Source organism: Phoca vitulina, unplaced genomic scaffold (assembly GCF_004348235.1).
Source record: "Phoca vitulina isolate PV1807 unplaced genomic scaffold, GSC_HSeal_1.0 scaffold11, whole genome shotgun sequence".
Taxonomy (NCBI): Eukaryota; Metazoa; Chordata; class Mammalia; order Carnivora; family Phocidae; genus Phoca; species Phoca vitulina.
The window spans coordinates 2,452,676-2,466,859 of record NW_022589714.1 but is presented as its reverse complement, the minus strand read 5'-3'; the positions used below and the strand labels follow the sequence as shown (position 1 = coordinate 2,466,859).

Genomic DNA, 14,184 nt, shown 5'->3' with positions numbered 1-14,184 from the left:
CCAAAAGGGTTGCCCAGAAGTTTTTAATTTTAGTGATGTTTAGTTTGTCAGATTTTTTTCTTTTATGGTTAGTGCTTTTTATGTTCATCTTTCCCCAGTTGAAGGTATCTTCTAATTGTTTTTTGAGTTAAGATCTGTATTAGTTTCTAAGGCTGCTGTAACAAACTACCACAAACTGGGTAGCTTAATAAATATTGTTATTTAAATTTATTGTTTCATAGTCCTGGAGGTTAGAAGTCCAAGATCAAGGTGTTAGCAGGATTGATTCCTTCTGGGAGCTATGTGGTGGAAGGATCTGTTCCAGGCCTCTTTCCTTGGCTTGTAAATGGTCGCTTTCTTTCTGTGTCTCTTCCTATTGTCTTCCTTCTACACATATCTCTGTGTCCAAATTTCCCTTTTTTATAGGGATTCTAGTTATAGTGGATTAGGCCCCACCCTAGTGACCTCTCTTTAACTCGATTGCCTTTATAAAGACCCTGTCCTCAAATAAAGGCACACTGAGATACTGGGAGTTAGGACTTCAATATACGAATTTGAGTGGGTGTGGGGCATAATTTAGCCCATAACAAGAGCCATTGTTTTAGGTTGTATGTCACCCATGTCCTCTTTTGTTTTATAAAAATCTCCCCTTATTCCTGAGTCTTTTAAGCTTTGGTGTTCTCTACACATTTAGTACTAATTAGGAATAAATTTATGGAGATTCAGGGAAGTTATGGAAGTTCAGGAAGATGGACTTTTAAAGTATACAAAGAACTAAAATGAGCTATTTACGTTTTATTATCAGGAAAACTGCCAGTTTTTTGAAACACTAATATAAAACCTTAAGACTTAGGCTTTTGTTGTTGTTAAACAAAAAGTACATGCCATTCCCCTAAGAAAGAATCACAACTCTATATTCCTCTTTATTTTTTGCATAGTATGTGCCACTTTAAGATGGCTGTTGATGCTTTGGTTTACTGTGGAATTGTATGTGAAACAGAAGACTGGGGTAGAGAGCTACATCGAACTCTATGATTATCTGTGTTGTCTGGCAATGTTTTACTTTTCCTTCTGTTTTAGTTGCACTAGAATCAGTGAGGGCAAGAAAATAATGTCACTTGTTCTAAAAGAAATGAATCTATGGTTAGTTTGGGAGTTGTCTGCCTGTGGTGAGGGAAGTCTGGAAGACATTGCTAAGTGCTGGGATAGAATGGAGAGGTCCTCCAGACTTTGAGCAAAGCAAATGAAAGAGAGTTGCTTGTTTTGAAAACAGGCCCATTTAGTTGGAAGCTGGTAAGCATCACTCACGTCTTTATATGAAATAAAACTAGTTTTGCCAGTATGTGGGCCCTGAATTTTAAAGTGTTTTGCATGTGGTTAAAATCTGGATTATTAAAAAGCAATTAACTTTGGTTTTTATTGTTAATTTCTATTTCTTAATAGATTGTCAGAGTTCTCACATTTTCGCAATAATCACAAAACTGCAAGGACAGCAGATTTAGTTAAAATGAAAGATCTTAAATCCAGATCTTCCCATTTGGATGATTGTTCAAAGACTGATCTCAGAGTGAAAAGTGATGTTTCTAAAGATGTACATCATAGCACTTCACTGCCAAATCCCGAAAAGGAAGGAAAATCACATTGTGAAAAAAAGAGCACTTTGTATTTGTCTCCATCTATCGAAAAACACTGCACCAATGGCATTTGGTCACGTTCCCATTATCAGGTTGGTGAGAGTATCTCAAATGAGGATAATAGAAGAGGAAGGAAAGATATTAGACATAGCCAATATAGCAGAGGAACCGATAGAATACGGAAAGACTTAAATACTAGTTGTGATGGTGAACCAAGGAACATAGAGGCTAGTCAAAGGCTACAAGGACGTCCTGAGAAATATGGTAAAGGTGAACCAAAGGCTGAAAGCAAAAATTCAAAGTTTAAAAGTAACACAGATTTGGATTATAAAAATGAACGCATTAGCTCTTCTTGGGAGAAAGAGACCTTTAGAGAAAGGTCATATACTCGAGTTGACTCTCAAAGTGACAAAAAACTAGAAAGACAAAGTGAAAGATCACAAAATACAAATAGAAAAGAACTTAAGTCACCAGACAAAGAAGAAAGAAAAGCTGATCAAAAACCTAAATCCGTAGTAAAAGACCAGGATCATTGGAGAAGATCTGAACGGGCATCACTTCCTCATTCCAAGAATGAAATAAAATCTTCTCATAATTCAAGTAAATACCATCTAGAAGAGAGAAGAGGAAGGGAAGATTGTAAAAGAGATAGAGGTGTAAGTAATCATAGTTTTCAAGAAGGAAGATGTCCATCCTTTCTTTCATCCAGTAGAACTCATAAACACATTGACTCCAAGGAAGTTGATGCTGTGCACCAATGGGAAAATACACCTTTAAAAGCAGAACGGCATAGAACTGAAGATAAGAGGAAAAGAGAACGAGAAAGCAAAGAAGAAAGTAGGCATATAAGAAATGAAAAAAGAACACCTACAGAACATTTGCAGAAGACTAACAAAGAAACAAAGAAAACCACTACTGATTTAAAGAGACAGAATGAGCCAAAAAGTGATAAAGGTGAAGTCTCTAACAATGGTGTTTCTCAAGGAGCAGATAATAAAGAGCTTGTAATTAAAGCTGACAGTGGTCCAAATGAAACAAAAAATAAAGACTTAAAGTTGAGTTTTATGGAAAAATTGAACTTAACTCTTTCTCCTGCTAAAAAGCAGCCTGTTTCTCAGGATAACCACCATAAAATAACCAATATCCCCAAATCCAGTGGCATATGTGATTTGGAGTGCTTGGTGCAGGCGACAACAGTGACCTGTGTTTCCTCTGTCAATGAACATACCACAGAGGAAACGGAATCAAAGTTGTCGGAACCAAAGGTTGCTCTTGCAGCTGTAGCTGAAGTCAGGACCAGTAATCCAGAAAGGAAAATGGAGGAAGAAAATAGTTTGTTAGTTAAATCTGTTGAGAATACTGTGGATTGTGATGTGCCCATTTGTTGTAAAGAGACTTCCTTCTCAGCACCTGTGGAAATGGAACAAACAGAATCCTTGTTTCCATCATCAACAGAAATAGAAGAAACCACTAATGATACCAGGACAGCAGTTCCTGTAGTAATGGACATATTACAAACAAATGTTTCTCAAAACTTTGGCTTGGAATTGGATACCAAAAAAAAAGATGATTTAAATCCTTGTGTTTCTGAAGGTATGGGAATGAAGGAGGCTTTTTCAACAGAAGTAGCTAAATCCAATGACAGCATTTTGCAGCCTTCAGTTGAAGAAACTGGCATTTTGCCAGTAGTCCTTTCAGAAGATGGTAACCCCAAATTTGAGCCTTCTCTTGTAGATACACCACTGGTTGAAAGTAAGTCTTGTCATTTGGAGCCTTGCTCACCTAAAGAGACGCTAGAATCTTCACTTCAGCAGACTGAGTTAATGGACAGCAGAATGGAAATCAGTGAAACAAACTCAGTATATAATGATGATGAGAATTCAGTTCTGAGCATTGACCTTAATCACCTGAAGCCTATCCCAGAAGCCATCAGTCCTCTGAATAGTCCAGTGAGACCTGTAGCAAAAGTTCTTAGATTGGAAAGCCCATCTCAAGTTCCATTATGTAATAACAGTCATAAAGGTAATGGTTTATATTATGTTCTATAACTTTTTGTGAGAATGCAGAATACATAAGCAAGAAGAATTAGTGCCTTTTCTTTTCTCTCTCTCTTTTTTTTAAAGATTTTATTTATTTATTAGAGAGAAAGAAAGACTGAGCACAAGCAGGGGGAGTGGCAGGCAGAAGGAGAAGCAAGCTCCTTTCTGAGCAAGGAGCCTGATGCAGGACTCGATCCCAGGACCCTGGGATCATGACCTGAGCTGAAGGCAGATGCTTAACCGACTGAGCCACCCAGGTGTCCCAGTGCTTTTTCTTTTTTGAAAACATAATTAACATATTATTCAGACCCCCGTTGTTAATTAGAAATGTACATTGAGCCTTTAATCTAAATTTAGATAATTCTTATTTTTACAAAAGGAGTGGTAGGACAGATTGTTTCAAATACTCTTTGCTTGTTTTCACATTTTTGTTCAAAAGTCATCCTCAAATGGTGTAGAGTAGGTGATGCTGCTAACATGAAGTAAAGATACCCAAAGGATTGGTTGATGGTTATTCCAATGACCAAACTACATCATCACTGAGCACCAACTGAGACCAGTAAAGACATGACATGATTAAGTATTAGGCATTAACGTTCTACTAAAAAAAGCTGTTAAAATAATGAATTGGGGGTGCCTGAGGGGCTCAGTCAAGTAAGCATCTGATTCTTGATCTCAGCTTAGGTCTTGATCTCAGGGTTGTGAGTTCAAGCCCTGCATTGGGCTCCACACTAAGCGTGGAGCCTACTTTAAAAAAAAAATGAATTGCCTCAGTATTTAACTTTTTATTATATTTAGTATGGAAATACCAAATGATTAAGACTCTAGTCATGTGACTATAATATACTTTTCTCTTCCACAGATATATTTCCACCAAATTCAGCTCAGTCTACGTCCAAGAGCAAGTCTGATCTCAATAAGGAAAATCAAAAGCCAGTTTGCAAATCTGACAAATTTACAGATGCAGACTCTCATAAGAACTCATCTTTAGATGAATTAGAAGAAGGAGAAATTATAAGTGACAGTGAAAAATCTAAACCACAAAAAAGTTTTGAAATAAGTGTTATACCTAGAACTTCTACTGAAGTGCAGAACACAAAAACTAGCCCAGGAAGTAGAAAAAGTACTATACATTTGGGTAAAGACAGTAGAAAAACATCTTCTATAAAAATCCATCAGACTAAAAGCAAATGGAATAAAAGACGAAGTGAATCTAGCAGATCTTCAAAAACAGAGAAGAAAGACAAGACAATGAGTACCTCCAGCCTGGAAAAAATAGTTCCGATTATTGCTGCACCCTCTTCTGTACGAGAGATTATGCACATGTTACGAGTGATAAGAAAACATGTAAGGAAAAATTATATGAAATTTAAGGTAAAATTTTCATTAATACAATTTCATAGAATTATCGAGTCAGCAGTTTTGAGTTTTACATCATTAATTAAACACCTTGACTTATCCAAAATCTCAAAGTCAATGACTACTTTACAGAATAATCTCTGTGATGTTATAGAATCTAAGCTTAAGCAAGTTAAGAAGAATGGCATTGTGGATCGTTTATTTGAACAACAGCTACCAGATATGAAAAAAAAATTGTGGAAATTTGTAGATGAACAGCTGGATTATTTGTTTGCAAAGCTGAAGAAAATCTTAGTAAAGTTTTGTGATTCCATAAACTTTGGCAGTGACAGTGATGAAGGAAAACGTGAAAAGATAAATAAAGAAAAAGCACAATATTCAAATGGTCAGAAGGAGAATGTGGACTGCTCTAGTGAAGAAATGCTGAAAGAGAAATCCCCCAAATCAGAAGATTCTGTTAATTGTAAGTCTTTACTAGGATGTAAAAAATCTGAGGAAAAACATCAAGACCAAAATAATTTCAATATTAACACAGTAAAGCGTGACATTAAAAAAAGTAACACTTGCTTTGATAATATTAAGAACTCTCAATCTGAAGAACACTCATTGGAACCAAACCGTCCCAGCACCCCAAAGCCAGGGAAAATTGAAGGCAACGCCATGGAGGATGCACAAACATCCCAGCATGCAGCTTTGAAGCCAGAACGCAGTTTCGAGATTCTTACTGAACAGCAAGCCTCAAGCCTTACTTTTAATTTAGTGAGTGATGCCCAGATGGGTGAAATATTTAAAAGTTTGTTACAGGGTTCTGATCTTTTGGATAATAGCGTTAATTGTAATGAAAAAAGTGAGTGGGAGTTAAAGACCCCAGAAAAACAGCTGCTGGAGAGTCTTAAGTGTGAATCTATACCAGCTTGTACAACTGACGAGCTAGTTTCAGGGGTGGTTTCTCCATGTCCTAAAATGATTAGTGATGATAATTGGTCATTATTATCATCCGAGAAAGGTCCTTCTCTGTCTTCAGGGCTTTCGTTGCCAGTTCATCCTGATGTGTTGGATGAAAGTTGTATGTTTGAAGTGTCCACGAATATAGCTTTGAGTAAAGATAATGTATGTAGTTCAGAAAAGAGCAAGCCCTGCATTTCCTCCATACTTCTGGAAGATCTAGCAGTCTCTTTAACAGTGCCATCACCTCTGAAGTCAGATGGTCATCTCAGTTTCCTAAAGCCTGAAGTTTTGTCTAGTTCAACTCCCGAAGAAGTTATTAGTGCCCATTTTAGTGAGGATGCCTTACTTGAGGAAGAGGATGCATCTGAACAAGATATTCATTTAGCCCTGGAGTCTGATAATTCAAGCAGCAAATCAAGTTGTTCTTCATCATGGACAAGTCGGTCTGTTGCTCCAGGCTTTCAGTACCACCCCAACCTACCCATGCATGCTGTCATAATGGAAAAGTCCAATGATCATTTCATTGTGAAAATACGGCGTGCAGCACCATCTACCTCCCCTAATCTTAAACAGAATACGGTGGCTGATGAGTCATTGGCATCTTTGCCTGGAGTGGAAAAGGAAGCTGATAAAGCAGCAGAGAAAGAATATGTTTCATGTCAGAATGGAGTTTTTAAATCTGCAGAGGAATTAAATTCCAACAACAATGTTGATAGCAGTAAATCAGCTCATGAAGAACAGGACTGTATGATACAAACACAGGTTCCCGATATATATGAATTTCTTAAAGATGCTTCAGGTAAAGTGGGTCATAGTAATGAAGTGACTGATGAATGTTTCAAGTTGCATCAAGTATGGGAACCAAAAGTACCTGAAAGCATTGAAGAGTTGCCTCCAATGGAGGAAATTTCACATTCTGTCGAGGCTCATCTTCCAAACACATATATAGACCTCACAAAAGATCCAGTCACTGAGACCAAAAACTTGGGGGAATTCATAGAAGTAACAGTTTTAAATATTGATCAGTTGGGATGTTCTGAAGGCAATCTGGATCAGAGTGCTCAAATATTAGATAATATGCAGCCTGATACTGTAGATGCTTTTATTGATTTGACACAAGATGTTTCAAGTGAGAGTAAAAGTGAAGGGAACTGTCCTGCTTTAGCTGTTGAACGCTTGGAGTGTCAGGTGATATGTGTAGATGAAGATAACTGTAAGGAAGAAAAGGTGCAAATGGCCGACAGGCCTTTGGAAAGCATTGTTGAGGAAACCTATATTGATTTGACCTCGGAACCTCCCAGTTCATGCGAAGTAAAAAAGGATAATTTAAAGTCAGAGCTGACATCAAATTCTGATGGCTCGGTGTTGCCTGGGTCTTTGGATAATGCTCCTAAAAAGAGAAAAAACCTTTCTGATCTAAATCATTCTCATAAAAAACAGAGAAAGGAAACAGACTTAAGCAGTAGGGAAAAGACCAAGAAAATTACCCAAGATTCTGGTGAGAATGGTGAAGCTCACCAAAAGAAAGCCAGTAAGAAAAAGGACCCTGCAGTGACCAAAGACCCCTCATCATCAAGCCCAGGGATTAAGGATCCATCAGCAGCATCTGCCACTTCTCCTATAAGCCTTTCTGCAAAGAATGTTATTAAAAAGAAGGGAGAAATTATAGTTTTATGGACAAGGTAAGAATCTTGAGACTTAAATCACCAGGAAATTTTGACAGGCCAGACATCTGTTCTGTCATGTCATCATAGTTTTATCCCATCCTAAAATAAGGCAAGTGATGACTTACTTCAAAAGTGGCCAAAGTTGGTAGAAGATGCATTGTATAGTCCAGCTGTAGTGTAGAATGATCTAGAGCAGTGGCTCTTAAGCAGGAATGTGCATTAGCACCATGGATGTAAGTTTCCACTTTTTTTTTTAAAGCAGGCTCCACACCCAGTTGGAGCTCAGTTCGGGGCTTGAATTCACGACCATGAGATCAAGACCTGAGCTGAGATCAAGAGTCGGTCGCTTAACCGACTGAGCCACCTGGGTGCCCCTGTTTTTTGTTTTTTTTTTTAACTTCACTTTTTCAATTAAAAATTGTTTGATTTGTAAGGAACTGGTATAACCACATTTTATTTTATTTTTTTAAAAAAGATTTTATTTATTTGAAAGAGAGCGAGCATGAGTACGGGGATGAGCAGAGGGAGAGGGACAAGCAGACTCTGCATTGAGCGCAGAGCCGGATGCCGGGCTCGATCCCACGACCCCGAGACTATGACCAGAGCCGAAATTAAGCCAGATGCTCAAAATGTGGAACCGCCCAGGTGCCCCAGTATAACCACATTTTATTTATTTACTTTTTAAGATTTTATTTATTTGACAGAGAGCGCACAAGCAGTGGGAGTGGCAGGGAGAGGGAGAAGCAGGCTCCCGGCTGAGCAAGGAGCCCGAAGCAGGGCTCCATCCCAGGACCCTGGGATCATGACCTGAGCCAGAGGCATACACTTAGCTGACTGAGCAACTCAGGTGCCCCCCATAACCACATTTTAGAAAGGAAGAATGACAAGTGGTGAAACAGGGTAGAAAGTGTGAGGATTTGTAATTTGTGTTTTCCCCTAAACTAGGAGTTTGGGGAAAAAAGTTTCAATAGGTTGTACTTTTGATTTTTATGTGAACTTTTTAAGAAATGCAGATTTAAAGATCCCATTTCAGACATAAATGTAAGCGCAGTTGTGAACCATTGGACTAGAGTTTCATTGCTCCCCAGACTTAACTAGCATGCATAATGAGGGAAGCTCAGTCATATTGAAATTGGTGACCAGTTTTATTATATTATTTTAATAGTTTAATTTTATTGTATTTTATTTTATTTTTTAAAAAAGAGATTTGTTGATTTTAACCAAAAGCACTAGCTACCACAGAACACCACCAGCCTCTAAAGTGCAGTTTGGGCACATGCACATTTGGGGAACAGCTGGTGTTGGGAACACCTGGAGTGCCTGGCTCCCTAGCGTATTGAGAACCCCACATCCTCTCTCCCTTGTCACCTTGAGCTTAGCTCAAGTCTCCAGAAATTGTCCCTTTGCTTATGCTCTTAGCCTCAGGCCCCAGATGTGCTCAGAGGTCTGGGGACTCTCGGTAGCTACTGCCTGGTGACCAGTTTTGTTTAATACTACAGTCTTCCATGCCTTCATTCCAGGTAATTTACAGATGGCAGAATAGAATCTCAGAGAGTATAACAACACACACTGGTTCAGACCATGTAGAAAACCAGAGGTTTGGGAATGAGAAGATCTGGATTCCATTTTACTTTTGGTTCTGCTTATTAAGACTATGATCATGTGGGACGCCTGGGTGGCTCAGTCGGTTAAGCGTCTGCCTTCAGCTCAGGTCATGATCCCAGAGTACTGGGATTCGAGTGCCACATCGGGCTCCTTGCTCAGCGGGGAGCCTGCTTCTCCCCCTGCCTGCAGCTCCCCCTGCTTGTGTTCCCTGTCCCTCTCTCTGACAAATAAATAAATAAATAAAAATCTTAAGAAAATAAAAGACTATGATCGTGTTTCGGCCCTGATTTTAAAAGTACTCTATAATTAAAGGTAGAATTTAAAAAAAAATTAATTTTGTCATTAGAAAAATAAATGAGCTTGTTGTAGAAAATTTTGGGAAATACCTGTGAGCTCAAAGATTAAAATCATCCATAATACTTCTCAGAGATAATCATTGTCCATATTTTGGTATATACATTTTTTTCTTTTTTCTGTGGGTTTTAATAAAAATGTCACCTCCTATTGGTAGACATTAAGGCAGTGGAATTTTTTTACCTTTTGGCTCTAATCTACAAAGGCTAAATAACATTTTTCTCTCTTCAGAAATGATGACCGGGAAATTTTATTGGAGTGTCAAAAAAGAGGGCCATCATTGAAAACATTTTCTTACTTAGCTGCCAAGTTGAATAAAAATCCGTATCAGGTAACTACCCAATTTTTACATCTCTATAGTTTTACAAGTGTTGCTACTATAGATTTAATTTTTATCATGTTTAAAATACATAGATATTTACTAGCTAACTTCTTTAACAGTATGGTTCTTTATGTAGGACTGTTAAAAACTTAGTAAGGGGCACCTGGCTGGTTCAGTCAGTAGAGCATGTGACTCTTAATCTCCAGGTTGTGAGTTTGAGCTTCGCTTTGGGCATAGAGATTACTTAAGGAAATAAAGAAAATAAAGATTTGGTGATTGTGGAAGAAGTTTGGAACAATCCTAATTTTTTTCATATTGTCTTACCGTTTACCTAATTGATTTCAAGCTGTTCTGTAATGATGTTTGCTTGTTTAAGAAAGTTCAGTATTAAAAAATTAAACTCGTAATCACCTTTAATATGAAGATATTTCATTTTTCCAAACATTACTTCATGTCTTTATTATTGAGGGCAACTTTCTCGTCTTTAGATATTTTATGAAAATATTCATCAGAGATAAAAAAAAATGTTATTGAGATATTTGTAATTAACACTCATTTAAAATTTTTCAGGTCTCAGAAAGATTCCAGCAGCTAATGAAGCTCTTTGAAAAGTCAAAATGCAGGTAGTTAATGGTTCTGCTACAGGAGACTAGTAAAGTAAATGTTTGACACTGTTACTGTGCAGTTAATGGCCTGTAGTCATTGAAGATATGAGTAGTGGGTGAGAGACATCCAGTTGAGTTCCTGCTTCAATCACAGGTTGGAGGATGATTGCCCATGCGGGATTCTGAGGTCACCTCATCCACAGGGACATGCTCAGAGTGAAGCCTGCTGCAGTTCAGATCAGCATGGCATCTCTCCTCAACTCTCTCTTTTTAAGTATAATTGACATACCATATTATATTTCTCCTCAACCTTCTGATTGCTGATGAGTCTAAGGTGGAGGGGAAATGCATTTGATGATTAATAAAAAATCTTTTATAGATGAAGAAAAATAAAACATTCTTGAATAGCATATATTTCACAGGCAATGAAGTCTATAGTCTTTGTAATTTAATATTTTTCAAATTTTAATTAGTACTAAATACTTTTAAAATATAGAATATTCATCCTTCATAAACATGAAATCTGTCATCTGAATAGATGGCATGATTTACTATGTTAATTTAAATTAATAATGTACACAGACATGTTTCCTCAGCTTATTTAAGCCATTCCTATACAGGTTTATTAAGGCAATAATTATCAGCAGGGTTTTTTTTCAGTAAGACCTGAACCAATTGCTTAAATATTTTGGACTTTTACATAAGGAAAATTATAAAGATATGTAACCTATCACTATTTTTCAATTTATTTGTAATCATAATTATTTTCAGAACACCCAATTTCAAATTAATTTCAAATTAAATTCAGTTCAAATTAAATTAAATCTGAATAGAAACTGTATTTGGACATAGGTCTTAATGTGAAGTGTCCTGAATATTTTTGAGTTTTAAATCTATTTCTGGACCCAATGTAAATTACTGTCTTGAGATAATCTGTTAATTTCAGTATCTTCTCTAAGCAACTCATTTGCTAATGAGATCTTAAGATATTTAGCAGTTTACTGTGAAGTTAAAATCCTATTTACATAATTTGGAATGTAAGATTGAATAATGGAGAATTTAAATGGAAAAAGCTTATTCTTTAAGAACTTTTCGAATGGCCTGGTTATTTTTTAGATTTATTGTGCTTTAAAATTTTCACTGCCTTTAAGAACTTCAGCTGAGTTTTTATTTTACCTGAATGTTATCTTAAAATGTGACTTCCATTCTTTTGTGAAGATAATATACATTCATGAAAGAACTCATTTGTATCTGGAAGTTATGCTTACTAGTTCCATTACAAATCTAAAATCTTAATGGTTTTGATACTTGAAATTTTATTTGCTTGCATGATAGCAAAAACAGTAGGTTATTTTATTTCTAGCTGTCTCTCAACTAATTTTTCCCATCCCAAGTACTATGGTCGCATTAAATTCTTGTCAGAATCAGAATATAGCAATAAAGTTACCAAACTAATTCTGTTAAAAGCTAGTTCTTTAACACTGATATCTGAATGAACTCATTTAAAGAACAACACCTGATAAAAGGGTCATATCAGAAAAATAGAATCATAACTTTAGCATTTTCTTACATTACAGATAAATTGCTGAACTCCTTGGAGTCTTAATTGATATTGCATACTACACAGAAGCTTGGAATTCCTCATGTTTTAGATGGGGAAATAGAGGACAGTTTTATGGCATATTTGATTACTACATAAAAATCTACATTTGCTATTACTTGCTGACTCTTTAATCTCAAGTCAGCATGTTGAGCTTGTTCCAGTCATCAGTCTGATTTGCTCACTTACTACTGGTCAAGATATTTATTTTTAAACAGAACTTGTTATTAAAGATAAAAACAACAACAAAATGGCATTGAAACTTTAGTTTTGATATTTCAAAGAAACAGCTTTCTTTTCTAGATTTTTCAAAATAATTTTGTAGCATTTTAAACAATTAGTTTGTTTCATCCATTTTTATTTGCTTTTCTAATTGCCTCTCATTTTGGTAAATTGTAAAATAATTTAAATAGTGTATATGTAAATATGTATAATTACAATGATGTAAAATACTTTGTGTGTGTGTATGTGTGTTTGTGTGTATACACACACATAAATGGCCTTGCCCAGCCAAGGATTTTTTTTTTATATGTATAAAACTTTTTGTATAAATTTGCTTTCAATACCAGTAATGTATAAATAAAGCCATGTAAATTCTGTTATATTTTGATTAGAATGTTTCTTTTAGTGCGTTTAGATAATGATTAAAAGAAAAAAAAAAAAAAAAAAGGTAAAACTCCCAGGGGACATGGGAGCCGTTTTGAAGTGGTTCTTGGTGGGGGTGTGGCTGGCTGAATGTCTGTGAATAGATTCATTAGAGAAAACCAGTTGCCTTTGCCTGCTTTCTCACAGCAGGTACTAGTACAGTGAACCAGACCTCTGCTGCAGGTGTCCTCACAGATAAAATCTGGGCAGCACAAAAGCCTTTTTGGGTGAAGATTTGGGGAAAACAGGTAAGGATTGACTAGCTTGTGCATTATTTGTTCACTCCTCCCCCTCTAGACTCCTAGGACTGGTGGGTTGCAGTGTCGGCCCTAGACTCTAGGAAGTGCCTTAGGAAATCGCCATTTCTTCCATGGTATCTGAAGAGGAAGCTCTGATCTGAAGGGTTACTTGGTAGATAACAAACTGAAATAATTTACAGTGGTTTTTGTAGTGTTGGGGCTATCCACCGTAGGGCTTTATCTTCTTGCCTCTCTTTGAACCCCCAACATAGCCCAAAGGGCTGGCCCTCAGCCTTTCCCCAGAGCATACTGTCACTCAGAAGAGCCCACACTACTAGGGAAGTGAGTTCACAGGCCAAAGTAAAGTGATAACTAAGAGATACCACTTGTTCAAAAGAAAACTCCATTACATAAGACCATTAGAATCTAAAATTAAGCCAATAAACATTAAAAGAAATAAAGGGAAGATTGTAGCAATGTAATATAAGAAGAAATAATGACCCAAGTAGAGATATAAAAACCATAGTATTTAAAATAACATAAATGGAATAAAAAAAGAATAGATACAGCTGAAGAATAAATTAGTGAGTTGGAAAATTGAGAAACTCTCCCAGAAGCAAAGAAAAAAAAAGAAAAAAAAAAAAACCATGGATGCAGATTTAAGTGAGATGAAGGACAGAAGTTGATGGGCCAACATTCAAGTAACAAAAGGGGTCCAGGATAAGAAAAAAATTTAAAGATTGAAAGGGCCATAAAGTACCAAAGAAGAAGAAAGTACCCACATCTAGACACATACTGAAATTTAAGAGTATTATAGATGAGAAAAAAAAAAGTTTTTCTTGTAAAAAAAAAAAAAATAAAACTTTTTCTTGTATAAAGAACAAGAATCAGATTGACCTCAGGCTTTTCAAGAGCAATATTGGCTGTAAGAAAACCTTTTGAAGTATTGGACCTAAAGTTTTACATCCATTTAAGTTGTTACTCAAATGTGAGGGCTTAATAAAAACATTAAGATTTACCATTCAAAAGTCCACATCGATAACATTTTTGGAGAAAATAGCAAAAAATAAGCCCAGGAGATAGTACAAGAGCTAGGCAGTAAGAGTGGTTAGATACCTTGGTAAAGTGTGACTAGGACAAGAAAGAGGAAAAAAGGAAGTATATCCATAATCCAGAATTAATTTTAGA

At 36.3% G+C, this 14,184-nt stretch overlaps 1 protein-coding gene across 5 annotated transcripts in view; it reads left to right on the top strand.

Moving 5' to 3' along the window:
• Window positions 1–14,184, top strand: part of CASP8AP2 (caspase 8 associated protein 2) — a 54,019-nt gene that overhangs the window by 26,591 nt on the left and 13,244 nt on the right. For 2 of the 5 annotated variants that reach the window (XM_032409269.1, XM_032409273.1), the window contains 5 exons: window positions 1,423–3,635; window positions 4,515–7,641; window positions 9,817–9,916; window positions 10,478–10,530; window positions 12,905–13,790. In XM_032409269.1, coding sequence (XP_032265160.1) covers window positions 1,423–3,635; window positions 4,515–7,641; window positions 9,817–9,916; window positions 10,478–10,530; window positions 12,905–12,914 — 5,503 coding nt within the window. In that variant the 3' untranslated portion in view covers window positions 12,915–13,790. Of the gene's footprint in view, window positions 1–1,422; window positions 3,636–4,514; window positions 7,642–9,816; window positions 9,917–10,477; window positions 12,724–12,904; window positions 13,791–14,184 lie in introns of those variants that run through there. The other 3 variants (XR_004300163.1, XM_032409272.1, XM_032409270.1) reach the window with 3 other exon arrangements.